Below are 22,025 nucleotides of genomic sequence, written 5' to 3'. Positions count from 1 at the left end.
GGGAAATTAACAGGAATTATATTCCATGTGCAGAATAAATATTTTTAAAGAAGCAAATGTAAGCTTTACTTGGTGCTAATTTACACATAAATAAGCATTTTTATCTACTAAATTAAATGGCATACTGATTTTCAAGTTGACTATTTCCTCAATTACATGGCAGTAAATACAAACATTTTAAACATGTTTAAATGTGTAGTGTAATATAATGTAAGTAGTCTACTCTACAAGTTCATTATACTCCTGGCCTTCCTGTTTGGATAAAAAGCATGCTGAAGAGCAGCAATACACATCACACAAATTATCTACCATTGATGATTTATGAAGTGAATTATGTATTTTAGATACAAAAGTTTTTAGTATGTTGACTAGTATTGACAAACTTAGAATTTCTCAACTTTGCCACTAACCAGCTATTTGGCTGACTCAGCCTGTGCTTCATCTTCTCTCTAGAGGTGGACTAGATCTTCAGTACCTAACGCAGAGGTACTGTTAGAGCTTTCTCAGCTTTGATTTGCAAATACTTAGTTTCAAAATTTTCAAACATGATTTTCCTTTTCAAAACCTTGTGTATGTTTCAGAACTGCTAACAACTCCATGAAATCCATAATTGTATGTTTGTAAAGGCCACCCTTTCTTAAAGAGAAAGTCATGATCTTAGATCTCATGATCTAAGAGTATCCACTTTAAAGCCTGCTACCAGAGACTTTCTGTGAAGGCTCCTATCTGTTCCATAGCCTCCCTTGGTATCCTAAACTCTTTCCACTGAATGTGAGCATTCTGTACCTAGTAAGAGAACATCCTGACAAACCTGAAGTAATTTGCATTTTTTTAGACAACTAGCTTTGACTTATTTACATAATTTCAGAACAGGTGTTTGCTTTGCAGTCTTCTGTAAGGCAACACACCAAGTATTTCAAAAGGCAGCCATTGTTATGTTTCTAAAACAGCATAAGCTCTAACACAATTTTGAAAACAACTGTCAAGAATTCTTGTTTTTCACTTTTAATTTCATATGTACAGAGCAGATGATATGCCTATCAGTGTCTATCTTTCCTTGGTTTACTACCTTATTCAAAATTCTCTCTTTGCAATCCGTATCATCCATATATACTAAGCAAGAACGTGGATAAAATGGCAGAGTAAATCTAATTCATGCAAGAGAAAAACAGTTATACAACAACACATACAACTTTACAAAAACTGGGAATACTGTTAATGTCAAATAAACAATGACCAAAGATGGGCTTTCATGCCAGCAGTCCCATTCAGTCAAAATCACGATTTGTAAGAACAAGTGGTGCCACCAGCGTCCAAACATACAACACAATGCCAATCCAGCTGGACGAAATTTTCACCCAGACTGCTGTCCACTGACTCTTCATCTCACGAGAAGGCTCATACCTAAAATTTGAGGAAATACAGAAGTGACTACTTTGGTGAATGGATTGTGTTACTAAGTCATCAAGCTAAGTCCCTTCACTCAGGTTTCCTTTGTATGGAGCTGCTCATCTTGCTGCCATGCCTTCTGTACTGATGCATCAGGGAGACTTTGAGCATAGCACAGAACTGTGACGTAGATTTTTCACACAGTTCTGAGGCATCATATGTAATTCTACATGATATTAAATAGGAGCAGATGAGACCTGAGTAAATAACATGTGACTATTATATATAAAACTGTAAGGTTTATGGGCATCCCTTCTCAGCTAATGCCACTTCAGATGGGGAAGGAAATATATCCTTAAGTTAGCTGATTTTTGCATACAAACAGAAATATACATCTCTTTTAACTAATTTTTTTAGCATTTACTATTATCTGACAGTTAAAGCTACTGATTACTGAGAGATACTACTTAAGATGTAGTTTAAGAATTTGATAAAACACACTTTCATAATAAAAATGAATAAGCACTAGCCTCAAAAACATCAGGTTAGAATATTTTTTCGACCCTTTGCTGGTATGATAGTCTTTCATAACTATTTAAAGACATGCGTTAAAAATTACTGAAAACAAACTTGTCCAACCATATAGGCCAATATCAGGCTTGTGAGGAATCTTTTGGTAATCATTTTAGACAAAGTTTAAAAACAAACTATAATTCGTTACTTTTATTATTTATGAAAGTATGAATTAATTTTGAAGGGATAATAAACATAGTTAAGAGAATACTAAAAATAAATCACAATGATTTGCATTCAAAATTTTTTAGCTATCTTGTCTCTAATACTTTATTATATGTGTATGATTGTTTTGTCTCTGAGTCTGCATATGGTGCTCATGTCTACACAAGATTATCAGATCTGGAACTGGTGTTACAAAAATTTTGAGTACCATATGGGTGCTGAAAATTGAATCTGGGACCTCTGGAAAAAGAGCTCTTAATTAAAGTCATCTATCTCACCAGCCCAGTTTAATGATTTAGTTTTAAAAAAACCATTGTTTTTAAAACTGTATACTATTACTATAGTATGTTAGCAATAAATTTACAGAATTAAAAATTTAAACAGTATGTCAAAATCAACTATTAACATGCATTTCTGTTAAAACATGGTTATATATAGTTTCCTATTTAACTGTCTTCAAAATTTAAACAACCACATTTACTTGTTAAGGAAGTAAAACTGGCATTTCTCATTCTTTCAGAATTAATTTTAACTAAATATTGAAATACATCAGAGGATTAAAAAGTACTTTGGCGCTTGAGAAATAAATGGCTTGCCTTGCAAACATAAAGACTGGATTCTGACTCCCAGAGCCCACATTTTTAATAAGCCAGATACAGAGGCACTCACTTATCATTCTAGAAGTGTAATGGTGGAAATAGATAATCACTAGAGTTTTCTGGCTAGCTAGCTTAGTCTATTTGGTGTTCCATACCACTGTTCTACAGTACCTGAGGAATACACGTGAGTTCCATCTCTGGCCTTCACACATCAGGTACATATGCACCTACTTACACATAAACATTCACACATACATGCATACTCAAGTACTTACTGTCACATATTTTACAACAGAGTCATGAAAAAAACACCAAAATTACCTGAAGTTAACATGAAATCTAAGTACCTGTACCAGTTGGTAAGGGTCATCATGATATAAAGTGAAGCCAGGAAAAGCATGAAGTGAAAGAAGGAGTAACTGTAAGTGACGCCATCCCTTTCGTTATCTACAGCTCGGTGAACATCATCGCCATCTTCTAAGGATCCATCACTTCTGGCATTCCCGTCTTCTATAAGTGTTGACTCATCACTTGTTAGAGTCAGTTTATTAACCTGACTATTGTTGGAGGTACGGATACTGCATGAAAAAGGGAAAGAAACAACTTTTAAAAATAGATAATTCCTTAATCTACACAAATACACCACCTGAAAGTATAGTTTACAGACTTTCTTACCTTGAATAAAACACACACAGTAGGAAGAGAACCAGTCCTATAATCCCTTGGGGATGCCACCACTGAACGGATTGCCCGTCCTTTGGGATAGGGTTTGTGGTATTGAAGCCAATGATGCTTAGTAGACTTGGATTGCAATTTGTTTCTATAAAGTACATTAAGGTCAAATTAAATGTTAGAGCAAGATAAAAAAAAATCAAGACATATTTAACCCATGGAAACAAAAAGGGTTGATTTAAAAAGGCACAAGCAAATTACATACTTAAGCATAATTTGTATGTATTAATAGTAAGAACCTATTTTTTTTTTAAGAAGAACATGAAAGATTCTACCTTCTCTCTACTTCATGAAACTTTGTCCAGAACTGATCACATACTTGGACACAAAGCAAATCTCAACAGATAGAAGAAAACTAGTAACTCCCTGCATCCTATTCACAACAGAAAACTTAAACTTAGAAACTCAAGGAAACTGAACAGTTTACTACTGACCCATAAAAATGGGTCAAAACAGAAATAAGTTAAAGACTATGATTAAATGAAAATAATACTCAGCATACCCAAACTTATGGGACACAGTGAAAGGCTGCTAAGAGAAAAGTTCACAGTACTGGGTGCCTATATAAAAAATTGGAGTGATCTCATACTAGCATAGCAATTTAATACCACACCCAAGAGTAGACAGCAAGAAATAATCAAACTGAGGGCTGAAATGAAAAAAAGCAAAGAGAATACAAAGAATCAATGAAACAAAAAGTTGATTCTTTTAGAAAATCAAAATAGACAAACTCTTATTCCAAACTAGCTAATAGACAAGAGAGAGAATATCCAAATTAACAAAAACAGAAATGAAAAGGGGGACATAACAAGAGACACTAATGAAATCCAGAGAATTATAATAATACATATATATTTTATATGAAATAAAATTAACTTAAAGCCTAAAACACCAAATTGAATATTCTAAAAAAAAAAAATGGTTAATTTTCTCCATTTACCAAAATTAAACCCAAGATCAAATAACAAAACAAAGAAACCTTGATGGAGGAAGGTCATTGGTTAAAAAATAAAGAAACTGCTTGGCCCTCATAGGTTAGACCATAGGTGGGTGGAGTAAACGGAACAGAATGCTGGGAGGAAGAGGAAGTGAGCTCAGATGCAGGGCAGCTCCTCTCAGGCAGACGCAATGAAGTTCCGACCCAGGATGGACGTAGGCTAGAATCTTCCTGGTAAGTGCACCTCAAGGTGCTACACACATGAATAGAAATGGGCCAGGCAGTGTTTAAAAGAATACAGTTTGTGTGTTGTTATTTTGGGGCATAAGCTAGACAGGTGGCCAGGAGCTGGGTGGCAGGAACGCAGCCTGCAGCTCCTACAACAAAACCTTAAACCCCTAGGGAAATAAAAGCAGTCATTAAAATTCTAACAACCAAAAAATCCCAGGGCCACATATTTTTAGCACAGAACTGTACTAAACTTCCAAAGTAGAGTTAATGTCAATACTCCTCAATATTCCAGAAAACAGAAACAAAAGGAACCTTCATTTTATGAGGCCACAGTTAACCTGATATCTAAACCACATAAAGACTCAACATAGAACTTTTAGAATTACAGACTATTTTCCCTTATGAACAATGATACAAAAATATTCAATAAAATATTTGGAAACTGAATCCATGAACACATAAAAAAGATCATCCAAAGTAGACTCATTCCAGAGATGCAGGGATGGTTTAATACATGAAAATCTGTAAGTATAATCCACCATATAAACAAACTGAAAAGAATCACATGATCATCTCATTAAATGCAGGAAAGGCATTTGAAAAAAATCTAACATCATAAATAAAGAGATTAGGGATACAAGGGACGTAACTAAACATAACAATGGCAATTTACACCAAGCTAATAGCCAACACAAACTAAATGGGGAGAAACTCAAAACAGTTCCACTAAAATCAGGAACAAGACAAGGCTGCCCACTCATTCCATATCTAGTCAATTTAGTACTTGAAGTTCTAGCTAAAGCAATTAGACAACTGAAGGAAACCAAAGAGATAGAATTTGGAAAGGAAGAAACCTAAAGTATTATTTGCAGGTGATATGATAGTGTACATAAATAACCCTAGAAATTCTACCAGGGAACTCCTACGGCTGATAAACAGTTTCAGCAAAGCAGCTGGATACAAGATTAATTAAAACTGAATAAATAAATAAAAATCAGAACCCCTCCTATAGGCAACTGACAAGACAGGGAAGGAAATCAGGAAAACAGCACCACTCACAATAGCCTCAAATAATGTAAAATATCTTGAGGTAAGTTTAACCAAGCAAGGAAAGGCTTATGTGACAAGAAATTCAAGTATTTGAAGAAAGAAATTGAAGACGATATCAAAAGATAGAAAGATCTCTCATAGAAACAATGCCCATCTTACCGAAAGCCGTCTACAGATTTAGTGTAATCCCCATCAAAATTCCAACACAATTCTTTACAGAAATTGACAGGACAATTCTCAGCCTAATAAGGAAAAACAAAACAAAACAAACAAAAAAACAGGATAGCTAAAATAACCCTGAACAATAATAAACTGCTGGGTTTTGGTTTAAAAAACAACAAAAAAAAAGCTACATTAGAAAAAAAAAACACAACATTTTCAACAAATGGTGCTGAAAAGCTAGATGCCCGCATGTCAAAGAATACAAATGAACCCATGCTTATCATCCTTCACAAAACTCCAGTTCAACTGGATCAACGACCTCAATATCAAACTAGTCAAGTGGACAAAGTAGCGGGCTACTAAATGAGGAAAGATTTTTACCAAATCCACATCCAATTGTGGACTAATAACCAGAGAACTTAAACTAGACAGCACAAAACCAAATGATAAAATGAAAAATGGAGTACAGAACTAAACAATTCCCAGTAGAAGAATCTCAATGTTTGAGAAACACTTAAAGAACTGTTCAACATTCTTGGCCAACAGAGAAATACAAATCCATCTTATACCTGTCAGATGGCTAAAATCAGTAACACAATTGACAGCTCATGCTAGTGAGGATGTGGAGCAAGGAGAACACTCCTCCATTGCTGGTGGGAGTGCACACTTGTACAGCCACTATGGAAATCAGTATGGTGGTTTCTCAGAAAGTTGGGAACTAATCTACCTTAAGATTCAACTATACTATTCCTGGGCATATACCCAAAGGACTCTCCATCCTAACAAGGACATCTGCTGAACCATGTTCACCGCAGCTTTATTCATAATATCCAGAAACTAGAAACAACCTAAATGTCACTCAGCAGAAGAATGGAGAAAGAAAATGGAGTATTACTCAGCTATTTAAAAAAATGGCAACATGAAATTTGCATGTAAATAGAACTAGAAAAAATTAAACCTGAGTACAGTAACTCAGAAAGATAAATATGGTTATTTACTCACATATAAGTGGACAAAATCATTAAGTAAATGATAACCAAGCTACAATCCATAAACCCAGAGAGGTTAGGTTAAAGAGGAGGGGTGTGAGGGTGGTAGTGGTGCATGGTCTCTTTGGGAGGGGGAAACAGAATAGATTTTAGGGCAAACTGGGTGCAGGTCGAGATGGGAAAGAAGTGAATCTGGTAGAGGGAAAGGTGGGGTGGGTGGAGGTAGAGATGACTAGAACTGGGAGGGTGCTTTAAGGGATGATGTGGAAACCTAATACAGTGTAAACATCCTGGCATATATAAAAGTGATCCTAACGAGGACTCCTAGTAAAGGGGGGCTATGAAGTCTCAACTGTCCATCTCTTGTTGCCAGGGGAGATTCCAGTGGTGGGACTGGACTACATTCAATTGAGTTGGCCAAGAGTTTCCCAGGGAAATCCCCAAACAACCCAGGCTGTTGCTAAGACAAAAGAGTTGTTCTCTGTAGACTGTTACCAGGGCCCCCATTGCTGAGGACAACACCCACACAACTCATGGAGAAAAGATCCTTATGTTCTAGTCTCTTTGGTGAAGGAAGGTACTTTGCAGGGTACCCAGCTACCAAACCATTAACCTGCAATCTGTCCTGCCTGCAAAATATGCTAGGGCAACCTGTGAGAGTTAGTCAACCAATCCGATTTGACCTAAGGCTTACCCCATGAGACGGAACTCGTATCTGACACCACGACACTGCTTGAGTAACCTAGAACCACAGGTTAGGTAGTCCAAAGACTTAGGGTAAAACCACACATACTGGTCTTTAAAAAAAAAAAATCTCTCCCTCCAGGCATGTGGAGAGTCTCAAGGGAAGATCTCCATTAAATCCTTCCCCTCAGAGCTCAGGGAATCTGTAGAATCAGATGTGGAAAGAGAAGATGGAGGACACCAGGAGAACAAGGACCTCTGAATTAATCAAGGCACATAGAGCAAGCACGGGGCCTACAGGGGTCTGTACCAGGTCCTCTGCATAGGTATTATAACTACTGGCTTAGTATTTTTATGGGACTTCTGACCATGATAAGAAGTAGGTCTCTGACTCTTGTGCCTGCTCTTGGGATTCTTCTCCTCTTGGGTTGCTGTGTCCAACTTTATATGATAGTTTTTGCTTCATCTTTTATTTTATTTTATTATGTTTGATTATCTCTTAGAACCCTGTTCTTTTCTAATGAGAGACACAGAGTAGACCCAGAAGGGAGGAGAGATGGGGAGGAGCTGGGAAGAGTAGAAGTAGAGGAAACTATAATCAGGATACATCGTATGAGAAAAGAAATGAAAAAATAGAATCCCACAGTGACCTTAACATGATACACTAGACACCTTGGTGGGTTGCAGGAGTTAATATTGGTAATTTGGTACCATAGGTCTGCAGGTCATGCTTGTTATTTATGCAGTAGAACAAAGGCTAAATCAGAAATTACTGTTGGTACCACTCAAAGTGCAACTCTTACTCTTCCCACAGACAGTGAACAAAGAGATTTTTTTCAATGAACTTCACTGCATTTACTCTTGTAAGCTAGAAAGAAAGGATGCTGTGATGAAATACAACCCCTTAGGAAAACTGTGCCCTAAGCATTACTGCTTTCAACCAAACACCTTTGGCTACAGCCTTAAGCATTGGGCTAATACTTGCGTCCACATTTATAATCTATTATCCTCATAAAATGCAAGGAAATAAAATATATCTTGTAAAAAAAAAGAAGAAAAACAATGCAAATCTTTTAACCTACAACATGCTGCCTTCCTATGAATTTCTTTGCCGTCTTAAAAGGATAAGAACACATTTAAGTGCCCAATACATATTCAGTTTTAATTCCAAAAATCTAAATCTTCAATCTCCACTTTATTAAAGAAAACTACATAAGGCTAACATCTCAAAGAAATCATTAATGATATTTTAAAACTACTTATTTTGGGATGGGGGAAGAGGATTCTCTATATACTAAGATCCCTGTCTCTGTAACAACTGAAAAGATATTTAATCAGTTTGTAAACAGTGATGAGAGTCAGAGAAAATATTTTATACAAATATGATTTTATAGGAAAAAATTCCAAAAAATGTAATTTCTCTGTTCTTTCAAGACATACAGAAGTTTATTTCCTATGGGACTTAGTGTGACTTGAGTACAGAAATTCATTACAAAGCCAGTTATCTATTTGCAAAATAGTTACCAAAAAAAAAAAAAATGACAAAACTATAATTAAATTTACAAGTGAAAAAGAACTTAAAGCCAGGAGTGGTTCATTCCCAGCATTTTGGAGGTTGAGGCATGAGGGCTGATGAGAGGGCATGGTCAGCATAAGATACAAAGTGAAACTTTGTCTCAGACAAAACATAAAAAAAATTGAAAATACTTTATTTCTTCTTACATATAACTATCTTAGATAGTATAAAACTTAAGTATATATGTTTCCATGATTTCTTAGAACTATATCATTGTTAGTGAAGGAGAAAACTAAGTAAAAATAAAAACAGCAATACCTTAAAGATGAAGTAGTACTGTTTACATGCTCCGCTCCTCTACCAGCCTAATTTAAGGAACTTTCCCCCTTAAAATGAACAGTTTGGAATAAAAAGTCAATTCTGCAAGACTCATTATAAGTAAATATACCTGGTTCATTGGTCATAGCAGACCATGTCAAATACATTGTGTAGACTGTAATTACTGAAGATTGTAACAAGCCAGATCTTGGTTGTGATTCCTACAAACAAAATATGAAGTAATGTAAATAAATATCTGACATTCTGTTTTATGAAAATTTAGAAAGTTAAAGGCTTCATAAAAATGAGTACATACCTGGATCTTGGGCAGTATAGACATTACAGAAGCACCAATGCAGAGGAGCATGTTGACGCTAATGAATGCCTTATTTTCTGAGCAGCTCGCTGGGTGAGTGTAGTAGACAAAGAATAAGATGATGGCAACTAAAGACAGCAAATAATTCAGAGCTGTAGCTGATAGCAGAGCTGGGAAAAAAAATTGAATTATTAGATTTTTTAATAAAATATTATATATTCAGCATGGTACTTGTTTTAAAATAAATCTTTTATTTTATGTAACTAACCAATTAACTCAAGCTTGTTAACGCAGCTATACTATACAGAAATCCCCTTAGGTATTAGGCATCTTTTATACCTTTATAAAGTATTCCAAAGGTTTTGTTTGTTTCTGTTTATTGCTGCTGATGAATTAACACAATTCTATGTTATTTCTAGTAGAATTCCCTTTCAAATTTTACTTTTAATATACTGGGAAATCTGTCTGCAAAAATTTTTAATCAACAGACTCTGCATATCATGCTCTCTATTCAAGGGTAAAGTGATGGTGCTAGTTAGTAATTTTCTACAAGTTGCTGACACAGTCACTCATAAACTTAAACTGAAAACCTCTTCATAGGAATAAAACACAAAATGCTAAGGGATTTCCCTGCAAACCATCTGTTCTCATCAATGTTCACTATACTGAGGATACTCCATGAAATAAAAGCTTACCTGCATACCAACACCTTGAGTTCCCTTCTTCCATTTTTTCAACCCATGATTCATTCCAAGAATGGGCAAAATCAATAAGCAAAACTAGTTGTATGAGGATAAAACAAAAGGCACCTGCCATGCCTACATAAAACCACACTGAAAGGAAAAATAGCATATTTTAAGCAAAGGAATGACTGCTTTAGTTTTTATTACTTTTCTTAATAATCTTGATACAAAATTTATGGAAATTGATTTTGCAACTTGGGAAAAAAAGAAAAACCAAACAGTAAAAGAATAAACAATTCCAGGTAGCAGTTACTATGGTTTCCTTTACAACAAACAAACAAAAATATCACAGAATTTTTTTAAATCCTCACCGGTTGTAAAAGTGCCTTCTGGAATGAAGAAAGCTCCAACAATAATTGCGACTGCTGTAGCAAATTTAAAGAACCAAAATCTAAGACAGAAAGAAATGTAATTATAATAATAAGCACCAAATAAATAAACAGTAAATCTTTTCAGAACCACTTAAAGAACAGTTACATTTTACATAACAGTAAATAGTCTAACGCATATACTGAAAAACAACAACAACAACAAACCCCGACCACTACATAGGCTACTGTAAAGATAGTCTTAAGAAAGATGTGCCAACAACTCATTTGAGAATACTGGTTTCATTCCAGAGGACTGAACTGGATAATATATCAGTATATAAAGTAAAATTTAATTTCACAAATTAATAGCTTTAATAAATTATGACAAATGCCTATATCCAAAACAGTAATTTAAGACAGCCAGTAACTAAAATGGTAAAAGCCTGTTATAGAACATTTTTATTATGTAATATTACATTTTTATTCCGTGTTTGGCATAGCATGTTGAAAAAGAAGCAATAAAGCATTCAAATAAACTACCTGATGAAATATTCAATATTAAAAGAGACTGATTAAATTAGCACTCCCCCAACCAGGTTGTGCAAAACAGTCATCTAGAAAATCAATGCCTGTTCAGGAATAAAGTTTCTTTCTATTTGGCTGCCTTGTAGATGTAGAAGTTGAGTGTTCTATGTAATAGGGCTGGCTCACTAAAAGCTAAGAGGCAACAATATGTCTTCCTTTAGTCACATATATACATCCTCCTTTGAAATTAAAATACATCATCAGAGATGATGCTGATAAATGACTAACCATCATTATTTAATATCCAAAGCAAGACTTTCTCTAGTAAAATCAACTGATGTTCTTAAAAGTTTTTTATGGTCAGATGATTCTGCTTTGAAATTTCTTTGGATAAATTCAAAATTACCAGGAGACAGGTTCTACAGACTTTTCTCTCATGTAATTCAAGGCTTACCCATTGTGGACTGCGGCTCTAGGATCACTGCTGCTTTTCACTTTGATCATTAGTAAAGAGAGGAGAAGGTAGAACATGGCTAAGCCAAAGCACAAGCGATACACAGCTTTGTAGCCAACCAGAATATTACAAGGAACAACACCTTTCTCATTCTCACAGAACCCAGGAATCTAGGAAAACAAAATGGGTTTATGGTCAATACTTTTCAAGAACTAAAACTTCCATGTAAACTGTAATCTACTTTACAAGCCATAAAAATATATATATAATCAAAATAACCCTGCTGCATTTTAATGCAGGGAGGGGGAGTTAGGGCCAGGCATGGTGGCACAAACATTTAATTCCAGCACTGAGGGAGGCAGAAGTAGATAGAGCTCTATGATTTCGAGGTCAGCCTAGTCTACACATAGGTCCAAGTCAGCTGTGATTACATAGTTGATGTGGGACTCTCCTCTGTATGCTGTGAATACCATTGATTAATAAAGAATCTGTGTTGGGCCTGGAAGGGCAGAACAGAGGTGGGGGGGAGCACGACACAGATACTAAACTGAATGCTGTGAGAAAGAAGGTGGAGTCAGGAGACGATGTAGCTGCCAGCTGGAACCTTGCAGTTAGGCCACAAACCTCATGGTAAAATATAAAATAATGAAAATGGGTTAATTCTACATATAGGAGCTAGCTGGGAATACGCTTAAGTGATTGGCCAAGCAGTGATTTAAATAATATAGTTTCTGTGTTATTATTTCGGTTCTGAGCACCTGGAAACAAACAAATGGCCTCCTACAACACATAGTGAGACTTTTTTCTCACCAAAAAGAAAAAAAAAGTTAAAACTTCCAAATGAGCAAATAATAAACAATAAACTAACAATGGCTGCATTTGGGCTAAATGATTATTTTGAGCTGAAGATTTACTTTACTTCTTTAAATAAGTATCTGAATGTTACATGAAAACAAAAATGTACTTACTGATACCATACCATAATTGTAAATTTTTAACTTGCATTCTACTGTGATGTACTGAATTACATAAGTTAAGATAAATGGGAAGAAATGAACAAAAGCTTAAAGAATTGCATAAAAGAGTCACTTCTGAGACCGTAGAGAATAAAAAAGAGCTGTTTAAAGCTAATGCTACTTAAATCCATTTTTAGAATAAGGCCTTTAAGTTCTATTTCTCATTATGAGTACATTATTAATTTAACTTGAGCTGACAATATATTCATATTTTAATTAAGAATCTTGAGAAATAGCAGCGACCATATTAGAAAGGAACTGAGCAGGGGTGGAGAGGCACAGTGCCAGAGTCCTTCCCATGCAACATGGGTCTCCACCAACACACACTCACAGATACAGTCACAGTGAAATCTATACGCAAAAAAGGAGGTTTTGTGACTAAGTGTCAGTATTATTGAAACAACACATATCATATGTATAAGAATAAACTATTCTTCTCATACCTAGTCCCAGTATTCTAAGAATATTAAATTTTAGGTATTAGCTTTTTACCACTCATATCCAATAGCTGTTGGAAGTCCTTAATTTTCAGTATACTAAAAGTCTTTCCAACAATTCTGTCTAAATCCTGTATGCTGGTGGTTTTTCTCACTGCTTCTTCCAGTACTAGGCTTCCTCTCTCTCAACTCCCTTAAGAACTACTGAGGAAGTTCTAGCATCACTAATCCTGTGTGGGTTTCTACACCATATGCTGCCTGGATTTCAATTTCCATCTCACAAAACGGGTACTCACTCTGATCTGAATTAATGTTTTCTATTTCTTCATAGATGTACAGTGTTTAGCCTCCATACCATCTGCCCCAAATTCACATGTTTAAAATTAATTTATTTATATATGTGCACACACCATAGTACATTTATAGAGACCAGAGGAAACTCAAGGGAGTTAGCTGGTTTTCTCTTTCCATCATGTGGATGGAAAGAGCTCACTGAGTTTGGTAGCAAGTGCATTTAGCCATGTGACTAAGCCATCTAATATTGGCCTCAATATCTTGTAACTGTAATCCTTAATAGAACAAGATTAGGAAGGGGAAAATAATTAGATTAACATTGTGCCTTTATATAAAAAGCATGACACAGTCTGCTACTTCTCTCCTTATGACATGAAATGCAAGACGGTCAACTGCAAACAAAAGACCTTTACTGGAACTAAACCTTTTTGGCACCCTTATTTCAAATATCCCTCATCCAAGCAAATAAGAAAGAAATTTCTGTTAAACCACATTTTCATATTACTATTTTAGCAGCCTGAACCACATACACACAGGTATGTGATATAGTAACTTTAAGTCATCATGTTATGAACTATATATTCCCTTCTGCTCCTATAAGCCAACTCACTGAAGAAGAAAAATTGAAAATGACTTTATTTTCATTTCTTTAAGATTTATTTTTGACTATGTGTCTGTGTGTGCATATGTGAACATGACTACAGGCACCTACAGAGGTCAGAAGAGAGCTATCAGGTCTCTGGGAGCTCGAGTTTGGGCAGTCATGAGCCACCCAACAGTGGATGCCAAGAAGCAACCTCTAGTCCTCTGGAGGAGCAGCAAGCACTGAGCTGCCTCTCCAGCCCTTGTTTCTAGGTTAGAAAAGAACCAGAATCTGGTTAATATATTCTAGTACTACCAATATCTGAATTCCAGCCAGACTCAATCACTACAACTTCAACAGTATCTGAGGCCTGTTCCCTCACTGATTCTATTATACCAAGCCTCTAGATCTAAGCACTTGGCTTCTTCTGTCTTTACAAAGTTAATCTTTAGACATAATTATCTCAAAACCTTTCCTAGTCTTTGTTGCTTCCTCATTTTCAGGCATTGCACTTAAGTTTTACTTATTTTTAAAATGTTCCCTTTTCAGGAACAAAAAGAAAACACACATACACAATCCCCTTTCCAATTACAGTGATATCACCAAAGTCGTTTCCTGATTTCATTGATATATTAGTTATACACATGGTTTTCAACATGACATTTCATACACACATATAATGTACTTTGATCATATTCACCCCACCCCCACCACACTCCCTCCCACTCCTGCTGATCCCCGCTATCTTCCTATTTGTCCTCCTCCTACTTCCGTATCGTTTGTTTTTTCTTTGACCCAACGAGCGTTACTAGAGTTGTTTCCAGAAGCGTTGAAGGGTTCTCTATAGGACCACGAGAATCTTAACACTGGCTACACCACTGAATAAAATGTCTTTCACTCTCTCAACAACTACTAACTGCACATAGATTTCACAAAGAGGCAGAATCTTGTGAGCTCCTCCCCTCTCCATTACTGAATGTTAGTGGGTTCAACACAACCAGATCCTGTGAGTTTGTAAGTAAACAGTTATGTTTGCCTGAAAGTGGGATTTGATACCACTCTTCATTTTCCTCTGGCTCTTACATTCTTTCCATCCCCACTTGAGCAATGTTCACTGAGCCTTGGAAGCAGTGACACAGATAACCTGTTTATGGCTGAGCATTCAACCTTCAGTTATTTTCAACACCAACTAGTTTATGGGCCTCTGTAAGTACTGCAGACAGTCTTCAGGTGTAAAAACAAGCTTCTCTGATCAAAGCTGACAATACCACTCATCTATAGGCTTGAAGAACAGCTACTTAGAAGGAAATCTGGTGGGTAGTCCATTTAGTAAAGCAGTAACAGTGGCCTAATAGTGTCTAGTCACAGGCTTTTAATGAGGTTTACAGTAAAAGAATTTACAATACCAGATATAAATTCCTTCCAAGGGAGTGGACCTCAAATCTAATCACAAAGTAACTGGTCATCTCTAACAGGCTTGCCACTGGACCAAGTAAGACTGCTGATGGCAATTCTTCCCCAAAAGCCTGAATAACACCTTCTGGTATGATGAGAGTTATTCAGAAGGAAGGAGGCATCCAGACCACTTCCAACCTCATTTCTTTATGTCCTAATACTACAGCATGTGATGTCTTCAGTATTGGAATCTACTGTTTAGTTTTGGTGGGAAACCAACAACCATAGAAATTACCAAAGAATATTTTTTGTGCTGCCATCATAGAACTGAACAAGCTACCTCATACTGTTTGTCTTTCCTAACAGAATATAATCTACTAAAACTAGGATTATATATTACTGTATTTTTATATTACTTTTTATTATCCAAAAGTTATTTTGTATATTCTACAGTTTTAGTTCATCAAAGGTAAAACAAAAGACTGACCTTGTTCAGTTGTTCTTCCATTCCTGGTATTAACATTACACAAGCTACACAAACTCCCACAAGCAAGAAAAGTGCATAGATCAATCTAGTCACAGTGGAGTTGTTTCCACTAGGGCAGCATCGGCACAGCAGGCATGGGGCACTGCCACACAAGCATGGTATCTGGGAAAAAATATTAAAGATCAGCAGAGTTTAAAATGGTTCAATAAAAATGTACACTCTATTTGTTGAAGGGGAAATAAACAGTGACATAAATTTAAAAAAGACTGTATCTGATTCACAAACATTATCTATATGCTCTAAAACCTAAAGGCAGAAATGGAGCAAGGTCAAACAATAAACAATGTCCTCTATACCTAGTAAATTTATTCAAAACCAAGAAAAATAATCAACAATAACCAAGAAATGGAATATTCATCAACAGCACAGCTACTAAGCTCACCTCCAGCCCCTGCCTCCCAGTTAAGAGTACAGTCATAAAATTCTGGGAATTCTCAACACAAGAAGACGAAGACGGAGGGAACAGTGCAGGGTGGAGGAATACCATCCACCACAACACTATTGTAAATCAGTGAGTGAGTGTATGTGCGCGTGTGTGAGCGAACATAAAAAGAGATGGAGATGCTTAAAAAGGATCAGTGCACATTGAGACCATTTTAAGCAGTTAATGTGAGTGAAATTAGAGTCCCTAAAGGACAGAAGAAAAAGGAGGAATCCTGCAGAAATAATTACCAAATTTCTATCAATTCAATAAAAACTACACATTCACATATCCAAATTGAATAAAATCTCAGTAAAATATGATAAAAATTATACTAAGTAACACTATAACATTGCTTAAAAGCAGTAATAACCAGAAAAATCTTAAAAGCACACAAAAATAATACAGGTAAATAAGGGCATATTATATAGAGGAACAAAGACAAAAAAAATATTGATGGTAAGAAATACTTCCAGACAAAAGTCAGTACTGAGAGAGAGAGAGAGAGAGAACAACTTTAATTTTGTAGTGAATGAAAATAGTGTTCAAAAGTTAAGGCAAAAGAGGGACATTTTTAGGAGCAAAACCAGCAAAGAAATCAAATCTAAAAGATGCGAACTATCAGAGATACTGACCATATGTTCTTACTTAAAACATGAACAAGAACTACTAGTACTAAACCCAAAGACACTATAAGAAAACAACAGACTAACATCAACCTGAACATGAACATGGAAATTCTTAACTAAATTTTAGCACATCAAGCAGAAATATAAAGGAATAGAGTATTGTGACCAAGACAAGTTTTAGTCTGGGGCAAAAAAAAAATGCCTCAACTTTTAAAAACAACCAATTTAATACACAGTATTCACAAACTAAGGAAAAAGCTCAACTTGGTCATCTCAATAAGTGAAGAGAAGCTACTGGATGAAATATAGTACCCTCAGTCTGTAGAGTTGAAATAAAATAGCCTTGGCTTGAAAAAAGGAATTAATAAAATACCTATCCTTCTCATCTACATTTAAATCGAATGCATTTTTCCCCTACCATCTAAAACAAGGCAAGCAAGGGGCTTTACATTTATTTACACTGAGGATCTTAGCCAACACAGGAGACAGGCACAAAAGATGTAAAACGCAGAGTGAAAGACAAAACTGAAGAGAATAAAGCAAAGCTCTTGGTAGATAAATGAACACCGAGTAGAGCTGACAACATATTAACTACATAAAATCACTTTATATGTAGAATGTGGCACTTCAACACACTTGGCTCCCCAAATCTAGGTATTCTATGCAGACAGGAAGCTACAAGTTTTCACTAGGTGCACCAACAGCCTTAGATGAGCTTTCTGCTGGAAACAGTCAAATTAGATCATTTCCTCATAAAGTCAAAGCTGACAAGTTCCACCAAACTGTTCTGTGTCCCATAGCAACCATGAATAACCCCCCCAAAAAAGGTCATTGCATACAAAATAAAAATGGAGCAGAGGTTGGCACAAAGTCAGTATCTGGTAATTCCTACTTCTTTCTTAATTATTTAACCACATTAACTATTTTGGGTAGAGAACTGATTGTAATTGTTTACAAGGTCTAGTAATTAAAAAAAAAAATCAAAACACCAATGCTGACCTCAGGTTAGAGAAAGGTATATTAATTACTGGCTGCTGGTACATGTAGATTTAGGAATGAATAAAAGGGCCAGAGATCCTTACATGTAACTTTCTTTCATACTTCTTTTTGTTCAGTAACAATGTTCTATAATTCTTTTATGAACAAGGTGGGAGAAATTATTAAATTTGACTAAGTCTGCAAAAACCTGTTCAAGAAGCAAGTCTTTCAATTATGGGTTATTTGACATAATGATTTCAATATAGGAATATCTGAATAAACACTTACTTTATCAAAGTTTTCAAGTAAATGATCATATTAACTTGAGGATGTGAAAAAGATGGATTCGTATGTCATAGGGCAAATTCTACTTACAGATGTGCACTGAAATGCCATAATTAAAATAGAGAAAAGAACATGGAACAAAAGGGACCATCCAAATGACACACCATGAATCCTCAGATCAGTCATCAGGAAGTAGGATCGCGTGGCACCCTAGCTTCTGTCAACTTTAACCCTGCATGTTGTTGATACCTTTTCAGGGTGCTAATCGAATGATGATGGCAAGGCAGTGTCAGCTTCATCAAAGGCATTCTTTTAGTGAACAAAACAGGCAGTCTTAGTGGTAAAAGTAGTAATGGAACTTATCCCATGTTAATCTCCAGAGCCATTTTGACTTAAAATACATACATACAAAAAATTCCTTAAAATGTAAAAAAAAAAAGTCAATAAAACACGACCTTGATACCAAAAACAGGTACTCAAAATTGAATTGGAAAATAATAAAACAGGGACTTCATATCCCTCTATCTCTATGACCTCAATAGAACTATTTTATGCCATTATCACAACCAAACCAATTCTAGTAAATTAAATAACAAATCAAAAAAGAAAAAGTTTTATAATATTCCTAATTGTTATGTGCATGCATGCATGTCTGCGTGGTAGGATGTTCCCAAGGGAGACAAGGTCAGAGCAGAAGAGGGAAACAGATTCCCTGGAGCTGGAGTTACAGGCCGTTGTGAACTGCCAAGTGTGGGTGCTGAGAACCAAACAAACTCCATTATCTAGCAGAAGCATCAAGCACTAGCTAGCTGAATTGTCTTTCCAGGCCCTTATTTATTAATCTTTATTGGACCAAATTTTGCCTTTTGCATAAAAGGTTCAACAAATTTCATTAGACTCTCTTAACTTCCAAATTTCCAACGCCAACTGCAAACAGAAATACAAGAGAATAGCTTGTTGGAATAAGAAGTTTCACAAAGTACTTGATAAAAATTAAGCATTTATAATTCAAGCTATACTAAAGCATGTTTTAAGAGACAAAACATATAAAATAGCCAGTCCGTTGGTTAATGTACATGTAATGGAATCTTTTGGTTAGCCAGAAAATTGTTATGGGTTAAACTAAGAAATCACAGATTGAAGAGTAAAATTTTAATCCAAATGCCTCACCCAAAGCAACGAAGCTCTTTATTTTAACCTGCATTGCTAATGTTTTGACTACTGGGGAATGGGGTTGTCTGTGCTACCTGGGTTACGAAATCTTGCCACTACACTAAAGACGCTTTTACTGTTTAACGAAAACGCAACATACCCTTCTTTTTAAAGCATCGAGTTTCAGACTGCACGCCCATGGTTGACGACAAAGAATATTTAGTACCAAAGAACAGGTCAGCTTTTCTAGAAATACCAATTTGGAAGTATGAACAGTCAAGCGACTAAAGCTGAAGAAGGCACTGAGAGAGATTAGACTATTTTATTTCAAAAACGACATTGCTACATCGGCACTGCTGTCAAGCTGTGCCAAATAACGGGCCCGATTCCCTGGAGGCTGCGCGTTAGAACAAAGAGGCCTCCGGGAATGACAGTGCCGCAGTGCGAGGTCGCCAGGCACGAGGGGACTGAAAGGGACGCGGCGCCCAACCAAAGGAAGGAATAGCGACGGCCGAGGCTGACTCCAGAGGGAACTCCCAAAGGGCGCTATCTGCTCCGGCGGCTCCCCTGCCCGCCCGGCCTCGCCCTCACTAGACTCGGGCCCCGCTCAGACCGGAGGAAGGCGGAAAAGCCGGTCTGCACCGATCCGCACTGGCCCGCACCAGGCCGCCTTACCCAGCTCGCCACGGAGCACAGCCCCAGAACGCTCCCCATCGCCTCCGCGTCGCTGGCCCAGCGTCTGCCGACAAGATGGAGACAGCGTCTTCTCCTGCTTTTCTGTGCTTATTTACTGTCTGGCAGGCACTTCCGGCGCAGAACGCACCCGCCCCTCGGCCTTGCGTCACTTCCTCGCAGACGAGGGCGGAGTGACGGCGACGACGCGTCCGTGGTGCGCCTGCGCCAGGCTAGCAGGAAGGTCGGGCTGGCTCTCCAGCTGTGCGGTCTGGCTGCTCTCCTGGAAATAGGTTTCTGGCTTTGCCGAGCCGGCCTGCTTAGCCGAGTAGACTAAGGGAAGACACTTGCTTACCTTCTATTTGTACTGAACGTTAGCAGAGCTCAGAACTGTTCTCTTTCTGCTTTTTCAGAGCTCGGTTCCCCTTGGGATTTAGCAGTTTCATTTTCACTTAAGTCCCTTTTCAGCTAGTTTTGTGCTCCCCTTTAAATTTCTATTTACATACGCAGTTCATGTATGTACATATCCGTTCCCTGCCCCCCAAGTATGACGCTTTCTCTTAGATCTTCTGTTTACTGTTGATGCACGATTTGACTTCTTAGTAAGATTTTACATGGTTTGTACTTGGAAAACATTTTGATTAAGATTTTTATTATAGTGCAGTGATTTTACTGACAGCTATCCAAACTTAAGATGAACATACTCATTTTGGTGAATTATGCGTGATTGAATGTGTCCTTGGAGAGTGTTGATTCTTATTTTTTGTAATTGGCCCTTGAAAATATTCTATGAAAAGAGTTTGAGACACAGAACTTCACTTTGAAATAACCAGTAATATAAATATTTTTTAAAAAGAAAAGAAAATGTCTGTAAGATTGACAAAAAAATTCCATAGGAAGGGGTGGAGTAACCCTTAGCAATCTGGTAGGACTAAAACTGTTAACTAACACAGACCACCACCACTATCCCTACCCCCTACCCCACCCCCCCGCCAGAAGTGGTGGAATTGTAAATAAAAGAAAATCAATGTGTTTTGAGCACCTCAAACTTTTAACTGTCTGAAATGAGCCTGCTCGTACTTGGAAATTCAAGCTTGGAAGTAATAAAAAAATATTATCTACAAAATGTAGAGTGATTCCATTTATAGTTGCAGATACTATATAGTTCCATACCAATGGAAAACATTGACATTAGAAGATTTCTGAACATAGAGGCCCAAAATTCAAGACAAATAACTATCAGGGAAAAATTATTACTTTGTACCTGTGTGATTGATAATGTCATCTCTATACTCTCCTTTACCCTAGTTTTAAATTCTGGTTTTAGTATAAATTTTAAAAAAAACAATTATTGTGCTATTAATTGTCAACCTCACAGAATCTCTGGTCAAGCCTATGGGGATCATCCTGATTATTCTAATTGATAAGGGCCGTAATTGTGAACAGAACCATGACAGGTTATGTCCTGCAGCTGTGAGCTAAAAATAAACCCTTTCTCCCTAAGCTTTTTAGTCAGAGTATTTTATCACTGCTACAGCAGCAGCAACAACAGCAAGGGAAGGGAGGAAAGAAGGGAGTGAGGGAGAGGAAGAAGTGAGGAAGAGTGTAAGAGAAGAAGGGAGGGAGAAAGGGAACAAGGAAGGAAGGAGAGAAGGATAGGAAGGAGGGACAGAAACTAAGACATTAGTAAGATCCTTGATTTCTTAAAATTTTAGCATCGTCTTTAGCGCTATATAGCTATGAAAATTAACTATATAGAATTGTGAGGGTTAAATAGGATATGTGCTTTTACAGTTGCAAATTCTAGCATCACATACAGGAATCCATAGACAATCAATGCACGCTATGTTTCTTTCTTCCCCACCAGTCAAGGGTGTGTCAATTTCTCCAGTGATTCTCTCCAGGTTCTTCTATATTCTCTT

The 22,025-nt window shown here is 36.6% G+C and overlaps 1 protein-coding gene across 1 annotated transcript; it reads right to left on the bottom strand.

The window, feature by feature from the left end:
- Positions 1 to 107: 107 nt before the first annotated feature.
- Serinc1 (serine incorporator 1) lies at positions 108 to 20,261 on the bottom strand. Its single transcript, XM_057763103.1, has 10 exons — positions 20,107 to 20,261; positions 15,907 to 16,068; positions 11,695 to 11,864; positions 10,716 to 10,795; positions 10,357 to 10,494; positions 9,662 to 9,831; positions 9,476 to 9,566; positions 3,402 to 3,546; positions 3,074 to 3,304; positions 108 to 1,404 (listed from the first exon to the last, which is right to left on the bottom strand). The coding sequence occupies exons 1-10, from the start codon at positions 20,143 to 20,145 to the stop codon at positions 1,269 to 1,271; spliced, it is 1,362 nt and encodes a 453-aa protein (XP_057619086.1). The 5' UTR covers positions 20,146 to 20,261; the 3' UTR covers positions 108 to 1,268.
- Between the last annotated feature and the right edge of the window lie 1,764 nt (positions 20,262 to 22,025).

The sequence above is a fragment of the Chionomys nivalis genome, chromosome 2 (genome assembly GCF_950005125.1).
Source record: "Chionomys nivalis chromosome 2, mChiNiv1.1, whole genome shotgun sequence".
Lineage (NCBI taxonomy): Eukaryota > Metazoa > Chordata > Mammalia > Rodentia > Cricetidae > Chionomys > Chionomys nivalis.
This window is presented reverse-complemented; position numbering and strand designations above follow the sequence as displayed.

Bases quoted from the DNA above. Each gene is read 5' to 3' on its own strand.
- Serinc1 (XM_057763103.1), bottom strand. From the start codon at position 20,145: ATGGGGAGCGTTCTGGGGCTGTGCTCCGTGGCGAGCTGG. The intron at 16,069-20,106 runs GTAAGGCGGCCT...ATTTTTTCCCAG, and splicing joins TGTGCTCCGTGGCGAGCTGG to ATACCATGCTTGTGTGGCAG. The intron at 1,405-3,073 runs GTACTTAGATTT...CTCAAATTTTAG, and splicing joins ACCCTTACCAACTGGTACAG to GTATGAGCCTTCTCGTGAGA.